Source organism: Prionailurus bengalensis, chromosome B4, assembly GCF_016509475.1.
Source record: "Prionailurus bengalensis isolate Pbe53 chromosome B4, Fcat_Pben_1.1_paternal_pri, whole genome shotgun sequence".
NCBI lineage: Eukaryota > Metazoa > Chordata > Mammalia > Carnivora > Felidae > Prionailurus > Prionailurus bengalensis.
Window position 1 is genome coordinate 95985268 of NC_057358.1, and position 25163 is coordinate 96010430.

Genomic DNA, 25163 nt, shown 5'->3' on the forward strand with positions numbered 1-25163 from the left:
CGTTGCCCAAACCAAAACTGCCAATGAATAGGTAAGTGTAAAATGTTTTAAACCGTTTATGTTTTTTCCTTACCAATAAAGTTAACAAGAAAATTTACCCCTTCACTACATATTATCTTTTTATTTTAAATTTAGTCCTGACCCATGAGTGGTTTTGAAGTTATACGACACTGAAAAGTCATTATATCTACCTGCAGATAAAGCATATGACTTTATTAAGCTATGCATCAATATTTAAGATGATCCAAAGAATTATAATAACACCTACACATACACTATGCTATCTATTCTACTCACAGTCCAAAAACTTTGATAGTCAGGAGCATATTCAACAGCTGTTTCACACATTTCCTGCACTTCTTCCTTGGTTCCTCTTTTTGAGAACAATCTGAGGTAATGGCACCAAATTTCTGGATTGTCTTTGTTGTTTTCCAAAGCTCGAGCCAGAACATTTAAAGCAGAATCCAAGGACTCTGAACATAGCCTACATAAAAGAAAAAAACCAGGAACATCTTTTTTAAAAAATACTTCAAGATACTCTTAAATCAGGCTGATCTAATGAGTCAACTTTAAAGTTTCATTTAAAAAGAAAAAATTTTTTTAATGTCTATTTATTTTTGAGAGAGAGTGAGGCAGCACGAGCAGGGGAGGGGCAGAGAGAAAGGAAGACACAGAATCCGAAGCAGGCTCCAAACTCCACACTGTCAGCACAGAGCCCAATGCGGGGCTCAAACCCACAAACTATGAGATCATGACTTGACCTAAGTCGGATACTTAACCAATGGAGCCACCCAGGTGCCCCTAAAGTTCCATTTTCTATTGGAACCTACCAAGAAGCTAGAAAGACCTATGACAAAGGGAGGTAGATTAGGATTTTAAATCACATCAGTCAAAAAAAAAAAGGTCCTGATTTCCCACAGACCTAACAATTCCTTTTTTTTTTTTTTTTTTTTTTTTTTTTTTTTTTTTTCAACGTTTATTTATTTTTGGGACAGAGAGAGACAGAGCATGAACGGGGGATGGGCAGAGAGAGAGGGAGACACAGAATCGGAAACAGGCTCCAGGCTCTGAGCCATCAGCCCAGAGCCCGACGCGGGGCTCGAACTCACGGACCGCGAGATCGTGACCTGGCTGAAGTCGGACGCTTAACCGACTGCGCCACCCAGGCGCCCCGTAACAATTCCTTTTTAAGTGGATGTTCAATGAGCATTTACCAAAAAAAAAAAAAAAAAAAAAAAAAAAAACCAACCAAACAAACAAACAAAAAACCGCACTGTTATAAAACCCTTAGATTATCAACTTCAAATGTACTTTATGTCTATATTTAGCAATACCTTTTATGAGTTACTCTGGTCTGGGAATGGGAAAAGTTAAACAATTCCCCCTCAAGGCCAGCTACTGCCAGCACAAAATATCAAAGCTTTCAATGTAACAGTTCTTTTCAACAGTCAAGGGCTTGCTATCTCTTGAAGAAGATAACTGTCTCATGATCCTATTCATAAAATAATGTACAGTTCTTTTGGCCTTCACTCAGTAAATGAGTCAGAAAACAAAACACTGTAACTTACCCCAGTAACATGGAAATGACACACAAGGCAAGTTAAACAAGCACCATATTCAGGTATGTGTGATATACTAGCATCCCGCAGTGCTGCCTTACTAACAAAGCTTTTATACCAAGTTTTCTGACATTCAAAATAGCTTTCAAAAACTGAATTATAAATTTTCAAGTATAGTAATAAAAGACTATTCCTGATAATAAAAGATTACTCCTATTAATAGTATCAAAAAGTTGGAGTTAGAAAATGCAACAGGTTTATGAGAAAAATTACTATTTACCTTATTTGAATACATGTAACACCACCCACAGAAAAAAAGCCAATTCATCAGAATTTAGATGTTCCTAGACAAGCTTTAAATCTCTAAATTAAAAACTAACATAAAACTTAATTTGTTCCATTGTGATTTTACCATAACTTTAAGAGACTATCACTACGTGCCTAACTTTAAAACAAAACAAAACAATAATCCTTGCACCACTCAGAATATACTGTTTTAACTAATCCTGCTTTGAAATAAGAGCCTACTGGAGTTAAAAACTGTGGCTAATTTATTACCCACACACTAAGCCACACACACAACTCAAGATCTAACCTTAAACTTTTTCTAACAGCTTTTAAACAATACACTGCTTCTGGTTTTGTCAAAAAACAAAGACCTCATTGATTCCATGATGTAAACGTGATTACCACAGATAAAATACACTTCAAACATAAAAATATAAATGTGCAACAGTTGACACAAAGATCAGAAGTGGACCTACCCCTCATTCTGATTCAAATACTTGTATGCAAGCTTGAGCCAAAGCTGTACATGAGATGGATTTTCAAGCACACTTGCTTCTAAATTAGCAATGTCATCAGTCTCATTTGTAAAGTATCTGACATCATCTGGAGTGACAACTGTATCCAAAGCTGGAACATTTATTCGGTTCTCTGGCTGGAAGGCTGGAAAGAAAAGTATCATTAGCTTCACACTTTCTTTTATCCACAGACGAAGAGAAAACAATTGGCCTCAACTTTAAAATAATCTAAAAATCTAAATATTCGAAATATATGCAGTAGCTCATAGCTTTAAGATAGAATGGTCATATACTAGGACCCTTCTAAAAGTGAAAGGGATGCTATTAAAAACTATACCAGAATAACAGGTATAAACTAGGATTCTGCTGGACAAACCAGAAGTATGGTCTCCCTACTTGAAGGGTAAGTGGCATCACCTGATAATTCACATTTACTAAATTAGAAAAGAAAAAAAAAGTTATAATTTATGAAGATAAAATTATCCCACTACATTTAGAAAAAAAGTATTAACGTAAATAAGCACATGAAAGCATATATCCATTAGATATCTGCTAGTCCAAAAATAATAAACAGATTATGCAAACTTTATTTTTATTTATTTTTTTAACTTTTATTTATTTTTGAGAGAAAGAAAGAGACAGAACATGAACATAGGAGGGGCAGAGAGAGGAGAAGGAGACACAGAATCTGAAGCAGGCTGCAGGCTCTGAGCAAGCTGTCAGCACAGAGCCTGATGCGGGGCTCAAACCCACAAACTGTGAGATCATGACCTGAGCCGAGGTCGGATGCTCAACTGACTGAGCCACCCAGGAGCCCCAAATTACAAACTTTAAAAAAATTAGTAAATAAAGCAGAGTTAAGATAACATAAGATATACTTGACAATACACTACTCATTCATATTTACCTTGTTTGTTCGTTTATTCGTTCTGGAAGCCTACTGCATGTCAACAAGCAGACTCAAAGACAAAAAAAATACTACCCTTACCCTCAAGGACACCCAGGCAGTAGTTCTCAAGTGGGAGCAGCACTGCTCGCCTCTCCCTTGCTCAAGTATGTTGAAACCATCACATTTACTAAAGAGTGATCCCTATATTTACTGGGCAGGGGTCATGAATACAAGGGGCAATCCTACACAATGAAGAACTACATGCATTAAAGGCCAAATGGTATCACTGTTTTAAAAAAATAGAAAAAAACAAAAAACAAAAAACTAAGCTCGTAGCTACACCAAAAAATTAGTAAAGCGTTAGACAAAGATGAACACCACAATTTAATGATTCAGGATCTTAAATTACTTCTTACCATACTTAATTGGTCCTGTAGACTGTTCCTCATCACTACTGAAGCTATTCTCTGAAATAGGTTTTCTCCAAAATTTTGGCTTCCATTTTCTTTTATCTTTGTAGGTTGTAAATGGAGGTGCTAAAGTAGACAGATTTCTTAGTTTTTAAAGTTATCCACACAATACTCAAAAAAAGCTAAATTTATTCTGTTAGTCAGAAATGACACACACATATATATATTTTCTGCCCTATAGGAAGAAACATTTATTCTACTCTGTAAGCATGTTATATATATATATATATATGTGTGTGTGTATTTTTTTTAGAACATAGTGCCAAAAAATTTGCTATCATAAAGAAACTCTAAGGTCCTTTTGTGGGTATGTGTGTGTGAGACAGAGAGAGAGATACTCACTATGGCCTTTACTTTCATTGATATTGCTAACAAGGAGCACAGCCATCTGGTCCATGGACATTCGATCTTTATTTACTCCAAAAAGTTTTTCAACGTATTTTTCTGAAATTAGAAGAATGCTGTCTTCATAAAAAGCATAAAACCATGGATTACAGAGACAAGGCTAATTAAAGAGTATAAAGTGAAGAGTAATTTAAAAATTAAAAGAAAGTATATGTTATTAGTCAAAAACATATATGCCTCCCAGAGGGCAAGGACTCCACTACCTTAATTACTATGGCAAATCCTACCACACCATGCACCCAATTTGGACTTAAAAAAAAAAAAAAAAAAAGTATTTCCTGAAACAAACTAAACAAGTAAGTAAAAATTAAAGTGCCAAATTGAGAATGATCACACAGATTCAGTGACTTTACAATCACTCTGGGTTGTGATTAATACTAAATTTAATAAACACCAATTCCTTTATTTCCAGAAAACTTGTACTTTAAGGTCTAAAATTTGGCAATAAATCTGGAGAAAATCTTAACAGTATTTACACACAATGTGTGACAGTAATCTACACTTTCTATAGTATCAGAGTGTATAAAGTCCTTCTTATTTCTTTGTAAAATATGAAACCACATTCATCTTAATTTCCTTCCCTTCTCTATTTTTTAGAATAATAAAAATAGGAGTCTTTTAAAATCATGAATAAAACTGCTAAACGAGTATGTTAATATATTCTTCTAAATAAACTGAACTATTTATTTAGATGAGCTCTTTACAAAGAACTTTCCACAACAATGGAAATGTCTTGTATCTACACTATCCTATTGGTAAGCACTTACAGCTGAGATCAAAAGCAGCTATGAAGCACTTGAAATGTGGCTAGTGCAACTAAGGAAGAAATTTTAATTAACTTATATTTGAATAGCAACATGTGGCTAGGGACTACTATATAAAAGCAAATCTGGATAAAATGCCACAGATGAATGTACTGAATTATTACAACTACTTAAAGATGCCAATAAGTAAACATACAATTTTTAACTGCCTAAATTCAAGTTTTCACAACAAGAGGTCTTTAAGTACCTGCTGCAGCAGCAATTTCTTCATCAGTGCTTGTCTCTGAACAACCAATCAAAGACAGATTATATGACAGAATGTCCTGGAATAGCTGTTTTCGGCTAAGCATATAGTCTTGTGTATGCTGCCTAAAATAAAATAACAACAACAGAAAAGAGAATTATGTACATATCAAAGCTAAATAACCAAGACCCTTTTAAATTATAAAATATTCACAAATAAAAACTACTCACCACTGACAATCATCATCATTACATGTTCCTGTTAAATCAAAACGGCAGAAACACTGATCGGGTTCAATCATATTACTGTATGATACTGAGCTTAAGGGAAGTTTTTCCTTGGTTCGATAGTATGGACTAAATCTAAGGAGGAGAAAGGTAGACAGGCACATTATACTCCACAAACAATCCCTATAAAATTAAGAAATTGTTCATTTTTCTCCATTAAAATTTCTATGCTTTGAGTTTACTATTTATCTAATAACTTAATACCAAAATGAACTCGAAAAAACCAGAGTATCAACTGACAGAGACAACTACTTTTATACCTAAAACACAAAAGATCTGAAATAGAAAACAACAAAAATCCTTCTATTTAAACCTAGTGTCTTATCATATAATAAAACAGTATATCATATGGGCATTTCTTGTACAATTGGCATTTCTTGTGCAGCCAACAAAATAACCAGGGTTATAACTAGTGTCTGTACTACCCAATAGGTGCTTTATGATTTTATAATTAAATCCTACCCATTTAGTCTCACAAAGTCCAGAAGGCTTTAAAAAAGACATCCACAAAGCTAATCACCTGAGAATGTCTAAATCAATTTTATAAACACTAGCCAATGCATTCCTTAGAGTAATGATAAAATTCTTTTTAAAATTAAAAAATTCTTGTGGCCCCTGGGAGACTTAGTTAAGCATCAGGTTCTTGATTTCAGCTCAGGTCATGATCTCATGGTTCGTGAGATCGAGCCTTGCGTTGGGCTCTGTGCTGACACAGGTAACCTGCTTGGGATTCTCTTCTCCCTCTCTGCCCCTCTCCTGCTCGCTCATTCATGCTCTCTCTCTCAAAATAAACATTAAAAAAATTTTTTTTAATTCTCATTCGATTCCAGTTATTTTTCCTAAAATCCCTAATAGACAGTAATCCAGAATTCTCCACAATTCCCCAATAGCCAGAAATAAGGATTTGGTAAGAATAAACCCACTATGAGCTAAACTTTACTTCCTAATATGGTTCACATCTGACAACAAGACAATTTTATTTTCCCTAAAAGGACAAGTTCATTTTTCAGTCACCAAAATGCAATTATTTTTTCATTATTGTTAAACATCCAAGGTTATACTATCATTAAGATCAAGGAACAGTCCTGAAATTCAAGTTTATTGAATCTTTCTTTTATACCTGTACGACTTAAAAACTAGAAGAGGACTATGATAGGGTCTAAAAGGACATGGCTTCACTTCTGTTGTTTTACTCTGTGCTGTCACAAAATCCACATCCACAGAAATCTCCTACAAAAGAAAACAATAATTACAGAAAGTAAATAAGCCTAGGGTGAATCCCAGATTTTATACAGAATATGAAATGTTCAGTTACCTGACCATGCAAGGCCTTTTCTGCAATGCCTGTGGTGGTTTTTAAAATCAGTTGTTTTAAGCTGTCAGCTTTTGAATATAATTTTTGTAATTCACCAATTTTTAACCCTAGAAAAAGTTCTGGTTTTTCTACCGTATTCTTAGCAGGTTTGTTTATGCATTCTTTGTTAGGTGTATCAGTGTGCTTAAGGTTAGGTTTAGTAAAAGAATTAGACTCTAAGAACGATCTTCTTCGTTCTCGGTTTGAACCAGACAAAATCTCATCATCAACATCATTTTCTTCAGTGTCCAGACTTAATTTATCTTGAGTCAGATCATGAAGTGATGGTTGGGGTAAAGAAAATTCAGGTTCCTCCTCCACAACTGGAGCAATATTTTGTTGTTCCTTTGCTTTAAGGGCTCGGGCTTCTTTTAGTTTCTGAATTTTCAGGGCATACTCATATTCTAGTTTTTGTAATCGTCTTTTTTCCATAGCAATTAGTTCTGCTGAATGCTTTCTTGGACTTGATATTGGAGAATTGTCCAGTCTCATCATTTTGTTTGGCTGGGGGGAAACATAGTATACATATTTTACATCACTATGATTTCATAAACAATTTTTGGTTGGTGTTATCCCTACAATACAATGTCAACAATATAAAACTAAATCACTGATGAGAATAAAACAGTTTTATAGAAGTCCCCAACAGTTATGCCAGTTAATCAATAATCTATGAAAAATAAAACAAAAAGATGAAATAACTAAAAAATTAAGTTTCCAAAAATATGGATGTCATTTAAAAACAAAGCTTTAATCTTTCAGAATATGCAGGGAAAAACGTGTTATTTTATATATCTCTTACCCTTAAAAGTATCATAAAACTTTCTCCTTTCCAAAAATAAAATATTCCTACAAACTTACTCCAAGGCGATCTTGTTCCAGTTTACGTTTTCCTATTTCTTTACTAGCCACTGCCTTTGCCCGAGCAAGCTCCTCTCCGTACTTTAGAGTCAAAGCTTTCTTAATTGTAACACGTTGTTGAACTTTGTGAATCTGAAAATATAGGATAATTCTGAAAATGTAAATGTAAATCTTAAAAGAGGACATACCTTCTCCTTAAATACAGCAGTTTTAGAATATTCAACTGAAAATAAAAATATTCCAAAATTATGTCTCAATGGAAGATAATATATCGGTTACACATTTTGATGGCTTTGTTTTATAAAAAAACTTAGCCCATAAAAATGAGTAGGAATGTGAGACTACAATATCTTCATTTAAAAAAAGAACATTACTTGTTCCTGAAGCTTCTTCAAAAACATTCTGTTGACACTGAGAATTTTCTCTGTTGCCTGAAGCTGTTCTGTAAGTTTTGTAATCTTTGTTTCAGCATTTCGAACAGATTCTTTCTTCTTAGCTTCTTGTTGTACTAGATTCTTTAAAACAGACTCATCTTTCATCAAGAGAATCCTAATTGGGAAATAAAATTTTTTTCTCAACTAGTGGATGAATACCATCAGAATAAAAAATTTCCAAAGCAGTAGCTCATTTTAAAAAATATATCAATACAGATGAAAATTTAAAAGGATTAATGTTTTCATATTCACACACATATTCAAATAAACACGATTACATTTAATGAAAGCAACTACAGGTCAGTATCACTAAGTTTGAGTAAGGTGAATTACAGCTGAAAAACTATTACTAGTAAATGTGACTGAATCTGACCCTATAGGATTCCTGAAAAATGAGAACTTAAGACAGAAAATTGCTATGTTTGGCTTCATTTATAATGCTCTTAATATATACACAAATAAACATCTAATATAATCAAGTACACTTACAAATCTCTAACCTATTTTATTTAAAGCTAGGCAAGCAAGGGGACAGGAAGTCTAAATTTTTAAACAATATACAGATGTAAAGATTGGAACTGTGAATAAAAACAAAACAAATAAATTAATAAACAAACAAATAAATAAATACAGATTTTAATTTTCTCAACTACTGAATATTATGGTAGACCATAAAATTAAAAAAATGAAAGACCTTGCCCAGGAGATATATTTCAACAGTCACAACAATTGTCATCTAAAATGAATCACAGAGTCAGAGACTATGTGATAGAATGGGGAGTAGAAATAAAAGAATTTTTTAAAACCTTTTCACTTTCTGGGGCACCTAGGTAGCTCAGTTGGCTAAGCATCCAACTCTTGATTTCAGCTTGGTGATGATCTCATGGTTCATGGGATCAAGCCCCACAGCGGACTCCATGCTGACAGCGTGAAGCCTACTACAGATTCTCTCTCCCTCTCTCTCTGTCCCTCCCCTGCTCTCTCTCTAATAAACTTTAAATAAATAAATATTAAAACCTTTTCACTTTTTATCGAAGTTAACAAATAGAATCTAAATGAAATTTATTTTAATCTTTTTTAAAACATACACAATACCATTTCTCATTGATAATTTTGGAGATTTACAGTCACCGCAGCATTTCATTTATGAAGAATACTTTTCATATCTCTAATATCAGGGTGTGTCTTAACATTATTATATATCATAGTTTGGCTAGCAGCAGAAAGTTTTCTTTCTTAGTGCACAAAATAATGGCATATTTTAATTGTAATTAAAATATGGTAGTTAGCACAAAGACAAATATTCAAAATACTTAATCTCCAATGTCTTATTCAAAAATAAAGAACAGGGGCAGCTAGCTGGGTGGCTCAGTCAGTTAAGCGTCAACTCTTGGTTTCAGCTTAGGTCGTGAGCTCATGGTCCTGACATTGAGCCCCGCATCTGGTTCTGCGCTGACAGCCTGACAGCATGGAGCCTGCTTGGGATTCTCTCTCCCTACCCCTTCCCCATGTGTGCTCTCATGTGTGCGCACACTCTCTCTCTCTCATGAAATAAACTTTAAATAATAAAAGAAATAAGGAACAGAACATACTTTCCTTTACTTATAAAAATTTACATAGTCCCTATCGCCTTAATACCTCTCCTTGAGGGATTTGTGTATGGTGCCTTGTCAAAACACTCCAAATTACATTCTTTTTTATGATTTAAAAAAATAAAGAGTACCAAGGTGGTTGTAAATTCTACCTTTTCCCCTTCACTAATTAACTATGAGTGGATTAACTTCTGAAGCTTGTTTTAAAAACCATTATTTATACACCATTAATGATTTTTAACATTAAGAATTAATCCATCCCTGTAATCATTTTTTACTATTAATCTTTGAAGTTTAAGAATCGGTTAGTCAGTCAGTTATTAAAAACAGAATAGGGAAAGTCTAACCATCTTTGCACAGAACCTCCCCTTACATGTGTAAACCTACAGGAGGACTAGCAGAACAAAACTCACAAGTGTTGATGTTAACTAAAGCCATTTTGCTCTTCATCAACTAATGATTTCAAGGTATATGGAGCAAAAAAGATATATAGCCATAATATTTCTATCAAATACACGCTAATGGTCCTCATCAAAGACTATTACAAAAATCTGCAACTACATATGGGGACAGATGTTAACTAAACTTAATGTGGTGATCATTTCATGATATACACCTGAAACTAATATAATATTATATGTCAATTATACCTCAATAAAATAACTTCCCCAAATATGCTAATGAATTAAAATGAATTCTATGACTCATGTCCATCTTATGAAGTTACGCATTTTCAAAATTTTGCAACACTACTCGAACATAGTAATTTCACAAAACACGTAAGTTTAGGATTGTAACTTAATATTCACACACATTTATAGTAACACCGTATTTGACTATGTGTCTTACTGAACAGACTTGGTAATGATTATTTCCAACTGAGCCCACCTTCAACAATATGGTTCTAATGAAGTTATTTCAAAAAGATGTCAAAGTTTTAAGGAAAATTCCAAAACAAGGAGTTTCACAAATGTTTTTAGCAATGAATAAGCCATGTATATATCTAAAGGGAAAAAAATCTCCTCTGAAATCCTGATATTTTTATTTAAACATTAATACTATTACTTTATGTAAATGTATCATTCAACAAAATGATAGCTTTCTATGGTTTTGCCAAGTATAAAAGAATCTGTAATTATACAACATAGTTATTATTGACATTAACTGTAAAAATATATCATTCAAATATAGGAACATTTAAATATATGCCAGTACTTAATCAGATAAAGAGGCTCACCTATGTTTTTTAAGTTTCGCTTCTGCATCTGTAACCTGCTTAGTAACCATTGCTATTCTGCCAATCCCATCAATTTCTACATCAGAGTTTGCTGGGGATGATGAACTTGTCTTCAGATGATCTGATTTAATTAAACGCTGCTTCTCTCGACTAAAATAATCAACAGAAGTAGATGAATTACACCAAAAAATAAACTAAAATTACTTATCTTTGATAAAGATGTGTTCTATTTCATAAAGTAAAAATATTAATCATATTGACTAATAAGAACCAAGCTGGCATTCAAAGTTGACAATATACAATAGCCTAGGTAGAGAAATGTCAAATCACAATGTTATACACCTGAGACTAATATAACATCCTCCCATCAATTACTAAAACTGCAACAGGAATCTACTACTGATTCTACTATTTTTTCAACTTTACTAAGGTATAATTGACAAATAAAATTATATATTTAAAGTATAAAAAAGTGTAGTTCTCCTTTATAGCAGCTTTAATCCTTTTCTAAGCTGTTTTTATCTCAGTGCACCACTGTATTCAAGCCTATAAATGATCGATCATCTGGCTCCCCCTCCTGTGAATTATAAAAATATTAACTCTGCAGTTTGGATAAAAATCAGCATCACTCATTGCCTAATACCAATACGGTATATAAAGACTAAAGTTAAGTATTAAAAGAGCACGTATCTTTAAAGCTAATTACATAAAATGCTACTTACTTGGCAATCTCTTCCTTTAACAATCTATATTCAATCTTCTTTTCTTCAGGCAAAGCTTCAGGTGTTCGCAAGGGATCATTTTCTTTTTCAGATTTTGGAGGTACTTTCGGTTTTGAAGCTTGCTAGAAAACAGTTGAAGTCAACCAGATCAACAGCTTTCAATAATCCCATGCTAAGCTTTAGCTAAGTTTTATATTTATATTGCAACCCAGTGCACATTTATTTAGCTATTTAGAAATAACAGAGTATCTTCATCATTACTTTATATTTCTTTTCTTAAAACAACACAGCCTGTTAGCCACAACTTAACTGTACAATCCACTAAGACCTACAGTTTTAAAATAATCGAACTAAATCATATGTAACCAACATATGCACAGTAAGAATAGGGGTAAAAGTTGTACTGGGGCACCTGGGTGGCACAGTCAGTTAAGTGTCTGACTTCAGCTCAGGTCATGATCTCGTGGTTCGGAAGTTCAAGCCCCACATCGTGCTCTGGGATGACAGCTCAGAGCCAGAAGCCTGCTTTGGATTCTATGTCTCCCTCTCTTTCTGCTCCTCCCCCACTCATGCTCTGTCTCTCTCTGTCTCTCTTTCAAATAAATAAACACTAAAAAAAAATTTTTTTTAAGTTGTACTGAAATCATAAAAACTATTTTCTGGTAATATGATACAATTCCAAAGCAATACATTTCCTTGGTACAGAGGACAATTATCTACTCAATTTAACTATTTTGAAAAAGGTACTAGCCAATTTGAATAAAAATAAAGTGGACTTTAATAGTTAAGTCTAATTAAATTTATACATGCTTCATTACATAAAGTCCTAAATAACACAGTACTTAAAATATCCCCACAATTCAATATATTAAAAACTTACACCTCTAAGGTCTAATTTTCAGGGAAAAAAACTTTAACAATGATCAATAAATCATCTTTTCATCTTTCATTATTGCACTTACTTCAGCAGTTCGTCTTGCTTCCTTAATCATGGACTCCAATCCACCAAAAACACTATTTGTTGCCTTGGAAGCCTCTCCATCAGATTCACTGTCATCTGAATCATTCAGTGTTACAACCACTGATTTATGCTTTGGAAGCTGCAAAGACAATATATCTGTTACTCTTGATGACAGAAGTTATCTATTCTTTTCTGGGCCCTACCACAATTAGATATGTAACCTTGGACAAGTCACTTCACCTCTTTTAATTTCAATTCCTAAAAATAATGAGTCCAAGTAGATAGTTTATAGTTTTTTATGGTTATGTTGCCTAACTTTGTTCCACTTCACCATTACTGGTTATTTGCCCACAAAATAAAATATTCTATATTGTCAGTCTTTCTAGACACTTACTGTGACCACCTTTCTCATTAAGTTTTATATTCTCCAACTTTCTATAAAGAACCATAATGCCACCTAAATTAATTCTTTTACAACCAAACAAAAAAATAATTAATGACAAATTATACAATTTACAAATTACACAATTAATGACAAACTTTTTTGACACATATAAATAAACTGGGAGGCAGGGAATAAGACAGTAAAATTTCATAAAAATTTCTCACAAGCTATGTAGCAGTAGGATTAAATATTCTGCTTGTTTTTACCGAAATCACAGTTCGTGGAAGACGAGGTCCTCTATGAAACTTTGGATTCTGAATCCTAGGCTGAGATACTGTATTAATACTGACTATTGACAGATTGCTTCTTGGCACAGGCTGTGAATTGTTCAGTACTGGAGGTGAAGGTGGGTCACTATTACTAGATGTTTCCTAAATAAGGAAAAGAGAAATATGAAACATTTTTAAATAAAAAGACACTTCTGTCATTTTTTAGACTAGTGCTGCTTTACTGAAAAGCCCAATGAATCCCAAACAGAAAAGCAGAACTACCTAAAACTAAGCTCAAGAGCACCACCTAGAGGTTCAGGCACCTAAATTACCTCTGGCTTAAAAGCTCTTTTATTTGCAAGAGATTTAAGTAGCTCTTCTCGAAGCAGCATTTCTTCCTCCTCTTCCTCATCTGCAAAAGGTGGTTTTGGAGGCTGTTCTGGATCTTCAGGTGGAAGAGGTGGTAAAGGTGGTAGAGGAGGTAGAGGTTCAAGAGAAACACATAAGCCTTCCACATAAGGCTGGCTCAAAGGTGGCATAGACTAGTTATTTTTAGAAGAGAAGAAATAATAATTACAATGCAAATACTACCAATTCAAAATGTTTATCTATGGAGCTACATTAAATTTAAAAAGGTAAACTTTAGATTATTACTTCAATTGTAAACAGAAGTGAACTAAGCATCCTATAAATCTTAAAACTAACCCAAATTCAATATTCAACCATGAAAAAAGTATAATTTTTACAATAAAAAAATCAACGATATTTGAAACATTTAATTTATGAACTTCAGGGCAATTATACAAACTCTTCCATTATCTTTCTTATTTTCATTTAGCATTCTAAAAGACAGAAATCAAATTTTACAGGGTCTTTCCCTTTAGATGACTACCTGAAAACAAGTGGAATTACTGAAAACAAAGGTGATATTTAAGTAAAAAACAAAATTAGGCACCAAAAAGATTCTGAGACTAGTCCAGAGTATCTCCAGAACTGTCAAGAACAATCTCTTAATTCCTTGTGAAATGGCTTCTTAGAAATTATAAAGAAAACTAATTGTATACAAATCCTTGAGTTTGGAAAGTTTTGTTTCAAAGACCTTCTAGTATTTCCCTTGGCACTTAGCTCATCCATTCTCCATTTCCCAAAAGAAAACATTTCAAGGGGGAAAAAAAACCTTTTCCTTCACTCTGTGCTCTAATATTCCCCTCACCTTAAGCTAGGACACCAGATGTCCACCTAGCAACTGTGAAATGGTAATGTTCCCGCTAACTCACTGAGTACTTCAGAACTTTTACTTAATGATTCCCTCACTTCCTTTTTTCCCTTTTTTTTTTTAAAATGGGGGACTGGGGGGCGCCTGGGTGGCGCAGTCGGTTAAGCGTCCGACTTCAGCCAGGTCACGATCTCGCGGTCCGTGAGTTCGAGCCCCGCGTCAGGCTCTGGGCTGATGGCTCAGAGCCTGGAGCCTGTTTCCGATTCTGTGTCTCCCTCTCTCTCTGCCATTCCCCCGTTCTGCTCTGTCCCTCTCTGTCCCAAAAATAAATAAACGTTGAAAAAAAAAAAATTCTTTAAATGGGGGACTGGGAGTTCTTTTAAAAGGAAGATGGGGAAAAAGAAATTAACTTCTACATTAAATGATCTTTTTTTGCTGAAATTTCAGATAAAAAATAACCATAATTCACCAAAAGAAAAAGGAAAGAATTTATTTCTAGAAGTATCGTTCATGCATCTAAATCCCAACTGCCAAAAAAGATAATACAAAACACGAGATAATCTCATTCTTCTTTGGAATAAAGTTTTGGAGTAGCTACTAGCTGAGAAGGAAAAAGGAAACATGGTAAGTATTGAACAAAAGTACACATGAGAATAAAAAATAGCTATGAAAAAAAATCTACCATATGGACAACCCCGCCAATACATAAATAACTATTTATTCTATAGGTTTCATAGCTATTCATTTTGGTAAACAATTCTAATTGAAGCTCTCTTCAAACATTAACTGCTTTTAATTACCTGCCAGTTTTTCAGAACAAATTAGAAAAGACACAAAACAACAAAATAATTCTCTTAGAAATCACATCAGTTCTCACTTACAGAAACCTGAGGTGGTGGAGGCAAAGAAATAGATGGTGCTGGAGAAAAATACCCCAGTGAACATTCAGAGAAGAATGGTGGTTGCACCGGTGAAGGGGCTGTAAAAAATTTTTTCATTAAGAATTTACAGACGAATATTCTTCAACAGGAATAAATTAAGATTATGATATGTTTGAAGAAATAAAAATACATCAAAGTAGAGTGCAAATTAATCTCTAACAAATTCTTTAACCTCCATGAATCCTTTCCACCTATTTAAAATTATCCTTTATCATAACATCAGCCTTCCAACTTAAGCTGACAATTAGTGCCTTAAAACTCTCTAGTTTGAAAACAACAAAAAAATCCAAAAACCTCTCTAGTTTGTTCCACTTTTCACCTAATGATGGTAACAAGGAAGGAATAGAGCAGGAAAGGCTCTTTTTTTTACATATTTTTTTTTTACAAACATATTTTTTAAAGGAATAGTAAAACAAAAAATTCCCTTGAATCTGCTAAAGTGCCCTAACCAATAAAACAAAACAAAACCAGTGATGTAATTTCATTCTTCATGTGGAGCAAAGAAATGAACTATTAAGCTGTATAGAAAGCAAATAGCGGGGCGCCTGGGTGGCTCAGTCGGTTGAGCTTCCGACTTCGGCTCAGGTCATGATCTTATGGTCTGTGAGTTCCAGCTCCGTGTCGGGCTCTGTGCTGACAGCTCAGAGCCTGGAGCCTGTTTCAGATTCTGTGTCTCCCTCTCTCTCTGACCCTCCCCCATTCATGCTCTCTCTCTGTCTCAAAAATAAATAAACATAAAAAAAAAAAAGAAAGCAAATAGGACTAGAAATGAAAAGAACTACTTATATTTAATCAATTAAATGTACACTAAGTCACATTTTAATAATTCTGAAATAAAATCAATGCATCTCTGTTAAATTGTTAGCATTTTTTCTTCCATGGTAGCAGATAAAAATAATTATGCATTTCAACTTCAGTAGTTTCTTAAGACTAGGTGAAATATGGCAGATTCAAAGACGACTCTTGCTACCCAGTAACTATAGACAAACTTCAGGGAAAAACTAATGCTTCTTCTTTATCCCAGGTGTCTCACAAATCAATAAGGCTATTACCCACATGATTTATATGGTTAACTTGTACCATATAATGATAGCATTTGAATATACATTGGCCTTTAGAACATTATACTTCTTTAATATCAGTACCTGTAGTGCATATAGCAAAAAGTTAAAATTTGATAAAGTTGAGTAAAGACTGCATTCTCTATTAATTTTTTAAAGTTTATCTATTTATTTAAAGTGGGCCCTACACCCAACACGGGGCTTGAACTCACAACCCCAATGACAAGAGTTGCATGCTCCACTGACTGAGCCAGCCAGGTGCCCCATTTTACAAAATTCTTTTGAAAGCATAGTTCATAAAGTTATTTTATAGAAATAGAAAGTATTAATAATATTATCAATATTGGGAATGCAATGAATTATCTCAAAGAATCTACGAATAAGAAAACTTAATACTGACCAAAGAGTTAAATGTTGAAATAAAAACAGGGGTGCCTGGGTGGCTCAATTAAGCTTCCAACTCTTGATTTCGGCTTAGGTCATGATCTCACAGTAGTGAGATCGAGCCCCGAGTTAGGCTCGGCTGCTTGGGATTCTCTCTCTCTCTCTCTCTCTCTCTCTCTCTCTCTGCCCCTCCCCTGCTTGCGTTTGGGCTCTCTCACTCTCAAAATAAATGTATGATGTGAAATTATCAAACATCAGCCTTAAAACAATTAACCTAAAATGAGCACTTTGGGTAAACATTAGTCAAATCATATGTTTTTCTTTGTCTCTGTCTAGACACACCCAGCATGATTCTAGTTTTGATTTGCTCTGACAACATGACCACAGGAAGAAATACATTGATCATACGATTGTTCAAGTAAGTATTCCAGCTCCTAGAATGTCAACTGCATTCAGTTATCTGCCTTAGTCTTACGTGTGGTTACTTTTTTTTAATGTTTATTTTTTTATTTTTGAGAGAGTCAGAGCACATTAGCAGAAGCTGGGGAGGGGCAGAGAGAGAGTGTGAGAAAATCCCAGGGAGGCTCCATGCTGTGAACACAGAGCCCAATGCGGGGCTAGAATTCACAAACTGTGAAATCATGACCTGAGCAGTAATCAAGAGTCAGACACCTAACCGACACACAGGCACCCCAGTCTTATGTGTTTTTAATTAGTAAGAAAATAGGCCTCTCACAAAATCACCCTTGAATATCACCTAAGCAAGTCTCTAGCTCTCAAGAATAGTCACATCCTAATGTATGTGATCAAACTGAGGTACTGCCCTCATCAGTTCTAACCAGCCTCTCTTGAGATGCTACTAGTACTACTTTCCATCTGCAAATTCCTTAGAAGTAACATCGCTGTAAGGAGAAAGGAAGCCTCAAAACAAGATTTTTTTTTTTTTACTAAACTAGAAAGTATCTTTAACATAAAGGTAACTTTAGAGATCAAAAGTTTATTGTGTTTTATTTAAAAACAGTGTTCCAGGGGCGCCTGGGTGGCGCAGTCGGTTGGGCGTCCGACTTCAGCCAGGTCACGATCTCGCAGTCCGGGAGTTCGAGCCCCGCATCAGGCTCTGGGCTGATGGCTCAGAGCCTGGAGCCTGTTTCCGATTCTGTGTCTCCCTCTCTCTCTGCCCCTCCCCCGTTCATGCTCTGTCTCTCTCTGTCCCAAAAAAAATAAATAAAAACGTTGAAAAAAAAATTTTTTTTAATAAAAAATAAAAAAATAAAAACAGTGTTCCATCTTTCCAACTATCTTCACTTTTTAGATCCAACAGTTAATAGGAGTTTAAATACTGCCTTTTTATTTAAATCCTATCTAGAAACAAACACCTAGAAATAAAGGTTCATATTACATATTTGAGGTTTGCTCTCAGAGTATTTACACCATTAAATGTCTAGTTACACAATTCACCAGCAAATATCACTTTTCATGACACATTTCTTCCAAGGTTTGGGTAGCTTTATGATCATTTTCTATTTATGAAAATTTGTGAATATGATAATGTTTTAAGTTTTGGTTCATACCTGGAGAATTGGTTTCACTATCTGTATCCATCGCAACTTCTTCATAGTTATCATATTGATAAATGCCTCCTCCACTATCAGTAGGTTGCTTATCTAAGGATCGTCTTAGGTCAGGATCTGAAGACTAATAACAAGATTTTTTTTAGTTTCAAAGCATTTTCTGTCTCAGTCTATTCTTACACTAGAAACTACGAAACAATTGACAGTTATTTCTAGGGAACACTATCAAAAATCATATTCATCTATAAAATTAAGATGTTCAAGTTCTTGAATACTTATGGCCTCTCTAAAAAACCAAATGAATAAACTCGTTTTAGGTCATTGAGACTATATTTTGGAGTATTTCCAAAAAATCCAGTAACATCTTAGTTATGGATACATTAATGATAGCTGAAAACTAGAAATTCTTAGTTGACATGTTTATGTGTAGTTTTCTTTTTTTATTTCTTACACGTTTCACTCAGAGACAGTTCTTAACAAACCAAAATCTAACAAAACCAATCCTGATGGATAAAGAGTCATGTAAAAGTGCAACACTTTTCTCTAAAAGAGATTCTATCAAAGTACTTTTTAGAAGTTCAAAGTATATTGATAAATTCCTTGCTTAAACAAACCTAACTCCTGACTCCCTACAAAGTGCTTTTACTTTTTAACATCCCTCTCTTGAACAGTCCATTCACTAGTCTCAAATCTCAAAATTCTAATATTTGTCACTTATACCACTAGAGACTGATATTAATCTCCAATTTACTGCCTAACACCATCCATAAAAACCAATGACTTGATTATTAATGACTTTACATAATAAATTCTTAATGCTTAAACTAAATGCTTAATAACTAAAGTAGCCACAAGCAGTCAGACTATGATGATTTAACTTTCTTTAAAACATTCCATACCAACTGGTCATGACACACTTCTAATTCTACAATACTAAACAAATGTTAAAAAACAAAAACCAAAAAAACAACTAATGAAATTCTGCCCTTATAACTTAAGGTATGGCCATTTTTTTTTTTTTTTTTTTTTGGATAGGTCTATACTACAATTTAGTAATCTCACTTTCTTCTAAATACAGAAGGATGAAAAAGCCAAAAGCAGACTTTGCTAACCATATTTTAGTCTTTCATTTCTTCTATTTCTATTATTTATAACTATATAAGACTCATTCTCAATTATAACCAACCTTCTCATCTCCCCAAAAAAGTTTTATCAAATTCTATCAAATACAAGAGATCTACGCTTTTTCTTAATTGACTGACTTTATGATAAAAGACAACAAAGACACTTAAATTTGAATAACATTTTGATTTTATATTTTAGCACTCTTTACCTTACTTCTTGATCTCCTCTTTCCACCAACCAATTTCATGAATCGATTGTATTGCTCTTCCTGATTTGAGAGATCTCGAATTTTTCTGATTTCTTCTTCTCTTTTTCTTCTCTCTTCTTCTTCAGCTTGTTTCCGCTGATCCTCTTCTTTCTGTCTTTCCTGTTCTTTTTGTTGTTGTAGTTTCTTCCAAGCCTTTGTTTGCTGCTTCCTTAATGCCTGTTTAGCTTTAAATAGAAAATACAGAAACATCAGTACCTACTAGAGTTAGAATTTCCTACATAAAAGAAAACAAGAGCTTTATAATTTATTTTCATTATTGTTAAGTCAAATATACAGCTGTTCCTCCAAGTTCTGTTTATACAGGATTGTCCCCCATTCAGGGCCCTGTAATTCTGCAAACTCAAAACTTTGTGAGTTAAAATCTTGAAATTAGGGGCACCTAGGTGGCTCAGTCGGTTGAGTGTCTGACTCTTGATTTCGGCTCAGGTCACAAACCCAGAGTCATAGGACTGAATCCCATATTAGGCTCCGTGCCAAGTGTGGAGCTTGCTTGAGATGGTCTCTCTCTCTCCTCACCGCTCCCCTCCCTCCGCTTGCGTTTTTTCTCTAAAATTAAAAAAAATTTTTTTTTAACCTTGAAACTATACTGATGTATGAAATCAATTAAAAGAATTTAACAGGGGCACCTGGGTGGCTAAGTCGGTTAAGCATCCGACTTTGACTCAGGTCATGATTTCGCGGTTTGTGAGTTCAAGCCCTGCGTCGGGCTCTGTGCTGACAGCTCAGAGCCTGGAGCCTGGAGCCTGGAGCCTGTTTCAGATTCTGTGTCTCCCTCTCTCTCTGCCCCTCCCCCCGCTCGCACTCTGTCTCTCTCTCTCCCTCTCAAAAATAAAAAAACATTAAAAAGAATTTTTTTAAAGAATTTAACAGAAATGATCAATCACCTGTAGTGCTAACTTTTTTGGCTGAATGTGTTTTTGTACTGGTTTTAACTTTTTGTTGTACAGTTTTCGTCTTAGTCAACTTTTCTTTGCTTTCTTTCATCACCTGCTGTTCTTTTTGTTGCCATTTTTTACTGGCTGACTGAAGAGCCAAAAGTCGAAGTTGTAGTTCAGACAGTTCCTCTTCATCTTCACCAAGTTTCTTTAAAAAAATAAACAGTTGCAATTTTTTAGTTCTATTATTTAACCTTAAACATTTTACCAAGTCAAATCTTTCCTAAGATCAGAATTTAAAGTTAGCTGTAAGGCAAATATTTAAATAGCAATGTAACTGAAATAAGGAAACTAAACTACTTTCCGCACAGCCCTACATCCTAATTCAGTCCCTATGATATAGAAGATCAATCTGTAGACTGTGTGTGTGTATATGTAAGTTGAAGGGTTAGAAGAGGTGGATATAACTGATGGAACAGGATGATGCAAAAAGAAAAAGAAAAGGAAAGTTAAAGGTCAGAGATCAGCATTTAACTGAACTTCCCAAACAAGTAAAAATCTGATGACAACAAATGCAAGAAGAAATCAACCCAGAGGTGGCTTAACGAATGAAGAATGTCTCTGTTCCTCCCCCACTTACCCTCTGTCTCTCTCTCTCAAAAATAACTAAACATTTAAAAAAAAAAAATTTTTTTTTTTTTTTTAAATGGGGCGCCTGGGTGACTCAGTCGGTTAAGCATCCGACTCTCAAGCGTCATGACTCTAATCATCATGATCTCATAGTTCGTGGTTCGAGCCCCCTCTCCAGCTCGGTGCTGACAGCTCATAGCCTGGAACCTGCTTCGGATTCTATGTCTCCACGCTTTCTGTTCCTTCCCCACTTGCCCTCTGTCTTTCTCTCTCTCTCAAAAATAAACAAACATTAAAAAAAATTGTTTTTTAAAGAATAAAGAATGAAGTGGTTCTGTAATCATGTGATTTACTAGTGTTACAAGGAATACAGAGAACAAGTACACTGAATGTCAAGGTTGAAATTTGCAAACTTTAAAAAAAATACATATTTTGGAGTGCGTGGGTGGCTCAGTCGGTTAAGTGTCCAAATCTTGGTTTCGGCTCTGGTCATGATCTCCCGGGTTTGTGAGTTCAAGTCCTATATTGGGCTCTGTGCTGACAGTGCAGAGCCTGCTTGGGATTCTCTCTCTCCCTCTATCACTTCCCCTCCCCTGCTTGCTCTCTCTCTTAAAAATAAACAAACTTAAAAAATATTTTTAATACGTATTTTATTATTCTTTAAATTAGATTTACTTATATTTGAAGATTACATGTTCTAAAACTACAGATATGTATCTGAACATTTAAAATATTTTGAACACCCAAGACTTTTCTTCAGGGAAGCTGAAATAGGAAAACAGGTTACAAGCAAATGTTTGAAATTTTTTTTCCAACTGAAATACCTTCTTACATTTTTCACTCTACCTTTTTTGAGATAATTTAAAAAATTAATCTATTCTCCACATTTTAGCTAAAATGTAATGTCAGGCAAACAAAACGGAGGTTCTAAATTGAGTACATGGATTTGGTGGGAAGAGAGATTTGGGGAGTCCTCTGTCCTCCCCACCCTTTGAGGTTAAATGCAAAACTGTTTTTCCTTTATGTGTATTTATTTATTTATTTATGTTTTATTTTATTTTTGACAGAGACAGAGACAGAATGCAAGGGGGTTAGGGGCAGAGAGAGAGGGAGACACAGAAGCAGAAGCAGGCTTCAGGCTCTGAGCTGTCAGCACAGAGCCCAACGTGGGGCTCGAACTCACAAGCTGTGAGATCATGACCTGAGCCGAAGTCAGACGCTCAACCAACTGAGCCACCCAGGCGCCCCCCTTTATGTGTATTTATAAAGCAGGGAATCAAAACAAACTATGACTCACAACAACGGTTAAGGCCCACTTATCTAATGACTTTTACTTATAGGTAAATTGTAATCACTTTTTTCCTAATATCCAATTAAATTATTTAACACCTAAGAATAAAGAAACCTTTCTTTATGGATCCTTCCTACGGGCTTCAATTTGCTATGAACTATTTTAAGTGCCTAACTGAATTACCATCACATATGTCAGTACTTTAGTTTATCCAAACCAGGATATAGTTACTCTTTGCATTGCTGGGAAATATATGTAACAAATCAATTGAAAAATTATCTTTTTGGGGAGACTGGGTGGCTCAGTCTGTTGAGCTTTGGACTTTGGCTCAGGTCAAAACCTCAGAGTTCATGAGTTTGAGCCCTGCGTCAGGCTCTGTGCTGACAGCTCAGAGCCTAGAGCCTGCTTCAGATTCTGTGTATCCCTCTCTCTCTGCCCCTCCCCTACTCATGATCTCTCTCTCTCTCTCAAAAATGAGGTGTTAAAAAAATAAATAAATAAAAATTAAAAAAAAACATACCAAATTCTACTGCTTTGTACAGACATTCTACAGCTGTGCTATCCAGTATGGTGGCAATGAGCCCTCATGTGGCTATTTAAATTTAAATTAACTAAAATTGAGTAGGAAATTTAGTCCCTCTGCCATACTAATCACACTTCAAGTGCTTAAAAGCCACATGTGGTTAATAGCTACCATACTGGAGACTGCAGATAAAGGACATTTCCATTACTGCAGAAAATTCTATTGGATACTGCTGATCTAGAGAATTTAAAATAAAGCTATCATCACCATTTCATTGGAACCTAAAAGTCTTTGATTACTTTTTATTCTTTTGGAATAAAAAAGTTAATGATTCTGTCACACAGCTATATGCTACTTAAAGCAGCTACCTCATTAGCAAGAGCACTGAACCTCATTCGACTCCTTGCTCTGACACTTAAGTCCTACATAACTTTAGGCAAGTCACTTAATCTACCCATATGAATCTTACCTCATCTGTAAACCGGAAAATGTCAACTTAATTTAGCAGGTTATTGTGAGAACATTCAAAACATATACAAGTGTATATGTGTGTGCATACATATATATATATATGTACCTGTTATATTATCAATCTTAAATTAAGGTCCACCTCTTTCCTAAAGCTCCTTGGCTCTCTGCATCATTTTGATTTACTCATAAAAACTAAGTGAAATAAGGGGTGCCTGGATGGCTCAGTCAGTTAAGCGTGTGACTTCGGCTAGGGTCATGATCTCACCGTTCGTGCATTCAAGCCCTGTACCGGTCTCTGTCCTGACAGCTCAGAGTCTGGAGCTTGCTTCAGATTCTGTGTCTCCCTCTCTCTCTGCGCCTCCCCCATTAAACTCTGTCTCTCTCTCAAAAATAAACATTAAAAAAAAAAAGTGAAATCTTAAAAGAAGGAACTGAAGGTATTTCATATTTCTAATTAAATAAAGAAAAGGCTTGGGCTGGGGTGCCTGGGTGGCTCAGTCAGTTGAGTGGCTGACTTTGGCTCAGGTCATGATCTCCAGGTTCAAGAGTTTGAGCCCCACGTTGGGCTCTGTGCTGACAGCTCAGAGCCTGGAGCCTGCTTTGGAGTCTGTGTCTCCCTGTCTCTCTGTCCCTCCCTTGCTTGTGCTGTCTCTCTCACTCTTGAAAATAAAAAAATAAAAAAAAAATTAAAAAAAAAAAAAGGCTTGGGCTATTGAAAGCTATTATGTATCAAACACAGTACTTGGTGCTTTTGTACTTTATCCTGCTGAACCTCACCACAATCAGAAAACAGACGACATTAAATTCATTTTGTAGAAAAGAAAATAGAGGCAAGTAAAGGCTAAAGAGCTTACGCAAGATCACTCAGCTAGTAAGAGGAGGGGCTAGAACTGAAAAGCTGGTCAAGGTCTAACTCCAAAGATTTCCAATACAGGATAACCTCCCACAAGTAGGAAAACACAATCTCTGGGTGAAAATTAAAAGTTTCAAAAAACTAACAAGCAAAAAGATCATCTATGGATATATATACGAAAATCGTCAGACTTTGGCTCAGGTCATGATCTCATGGCTTGGGAGTTCGAGTCTCACATCGGGTCCCATGCTAACGGCTCAGAGCCTGGAGCCTGTGTCAATTCTGTGTCTCCATTTCTGTCTGCCCCTCCCCAACTTGTGCGCACACATGCTTTCTCTGTCAAAAATAAACATTAAAAAAAATTTCAATTCAATTGAACCCACTGCAAAGACACTTCAGGACATCTCTCCAGATTTTCTTATATTTAAGGCTTATGTCCAAATGGAGGTAATGATGAAAAAATGATAAAGAAAATGAGCAAAAAGCAAGACAGAATCTTCTTTCACAAGAAGTGAACAAAGTGAGCAAGAATCGGTTTTACAGAGACACCCAATTCCAAAAAGCAGTATCTTACCTTTTCAGATAAAATGTCAGAGGCACTAATTCTTCTTGTTAAATTTTGTTCTTTATCTTCTAATCCTTTAAAATAAAACAGCATACTTTGAATACTCAATAAATAGCTACAATCAATTTAAAATGAAATGCTGTATGATATTTA

At 34.8% G+C, this 25163-nt stretch overlaps 1 protein-coding gene across 2 annotated transcripts in view; it reads right to left on the reverse strand.

The window, feature by feature from the left end:
• The window catches only part of ZFC3H1 (zinc finger C3H1-type containing), a 54475-nt gene that overhangs the window by 15113 nt on the left and 14199 nt on the right, over positions 1 to 25163 (reverse strand). For both annotated transcript variants that reach the window (XM_043565038.1, XM_043565037.1), the window contains exons 3-22: positions 25020 to 25084; positions 20687 to 20885; positions 19743 to 19966; positions 18410 to 18533; positions 15334 to 15431; positions 13569 to 13778; positions 13234 to 13398; positions 12584 to 12721; positions 11622 to 11743; positions 10900 to 11049; positions 8011 to 8185; positions 7637 to 7768; positions 6737 to 7279; positions 6542 to 6651; positions 5365 to 5496; positions 5138 to 5259; positions 4064 to 4165; positions 3668 to 3787; positions 2324 to 2507; positions 298 to 484 (exon numbers count right to left, since the gene is read on the reverse strand). In XM_043565038.1, the coding sequence (XP_043420973.1) occupies positions 298 to 484; positions 2324 to 2507; positions 3668 to 3787; positions 4064 to 4165; positions 5138 to 5259; positions 5365 to 5496; positions 6542 to 6651; positions 6737 to 7279; positions 7637 to 7768; positions 8011 to 8185; positions 10900 to 11049; positions 11622 to 11743; positions 12584 to 12721; positions 13234 to 13398; positions 13569 to 13778; positions 15334 to 15431; positions 18410 to 18533; positions 19743 to 19966; positions 20687 to 20885; positions 25020 to 25084 (3302 nt within the window). The remainder of the gene's footprint in view (positions 1 to 297; positions 485 to 2323; positions 2508 to 3667; positions 3788 to 4063; positions 4166 to 5137; positions 5260 to 5364; positions 5497 to 6541; positions 6652 to 6736; positions 7280 to 7636; positions 7769 to 8010; positions 8186 to 10899; positions 11050 to 11621; positions 11744 to 12583; positions 12722 to 13233; positions 13399 to 13568; positions 13779 to 15333; positions 15432 to 18409; positions 18534 to 19742; positions 19967 to 20686; positions 20886 to 25019; positions 25085 to 25163) is intronic.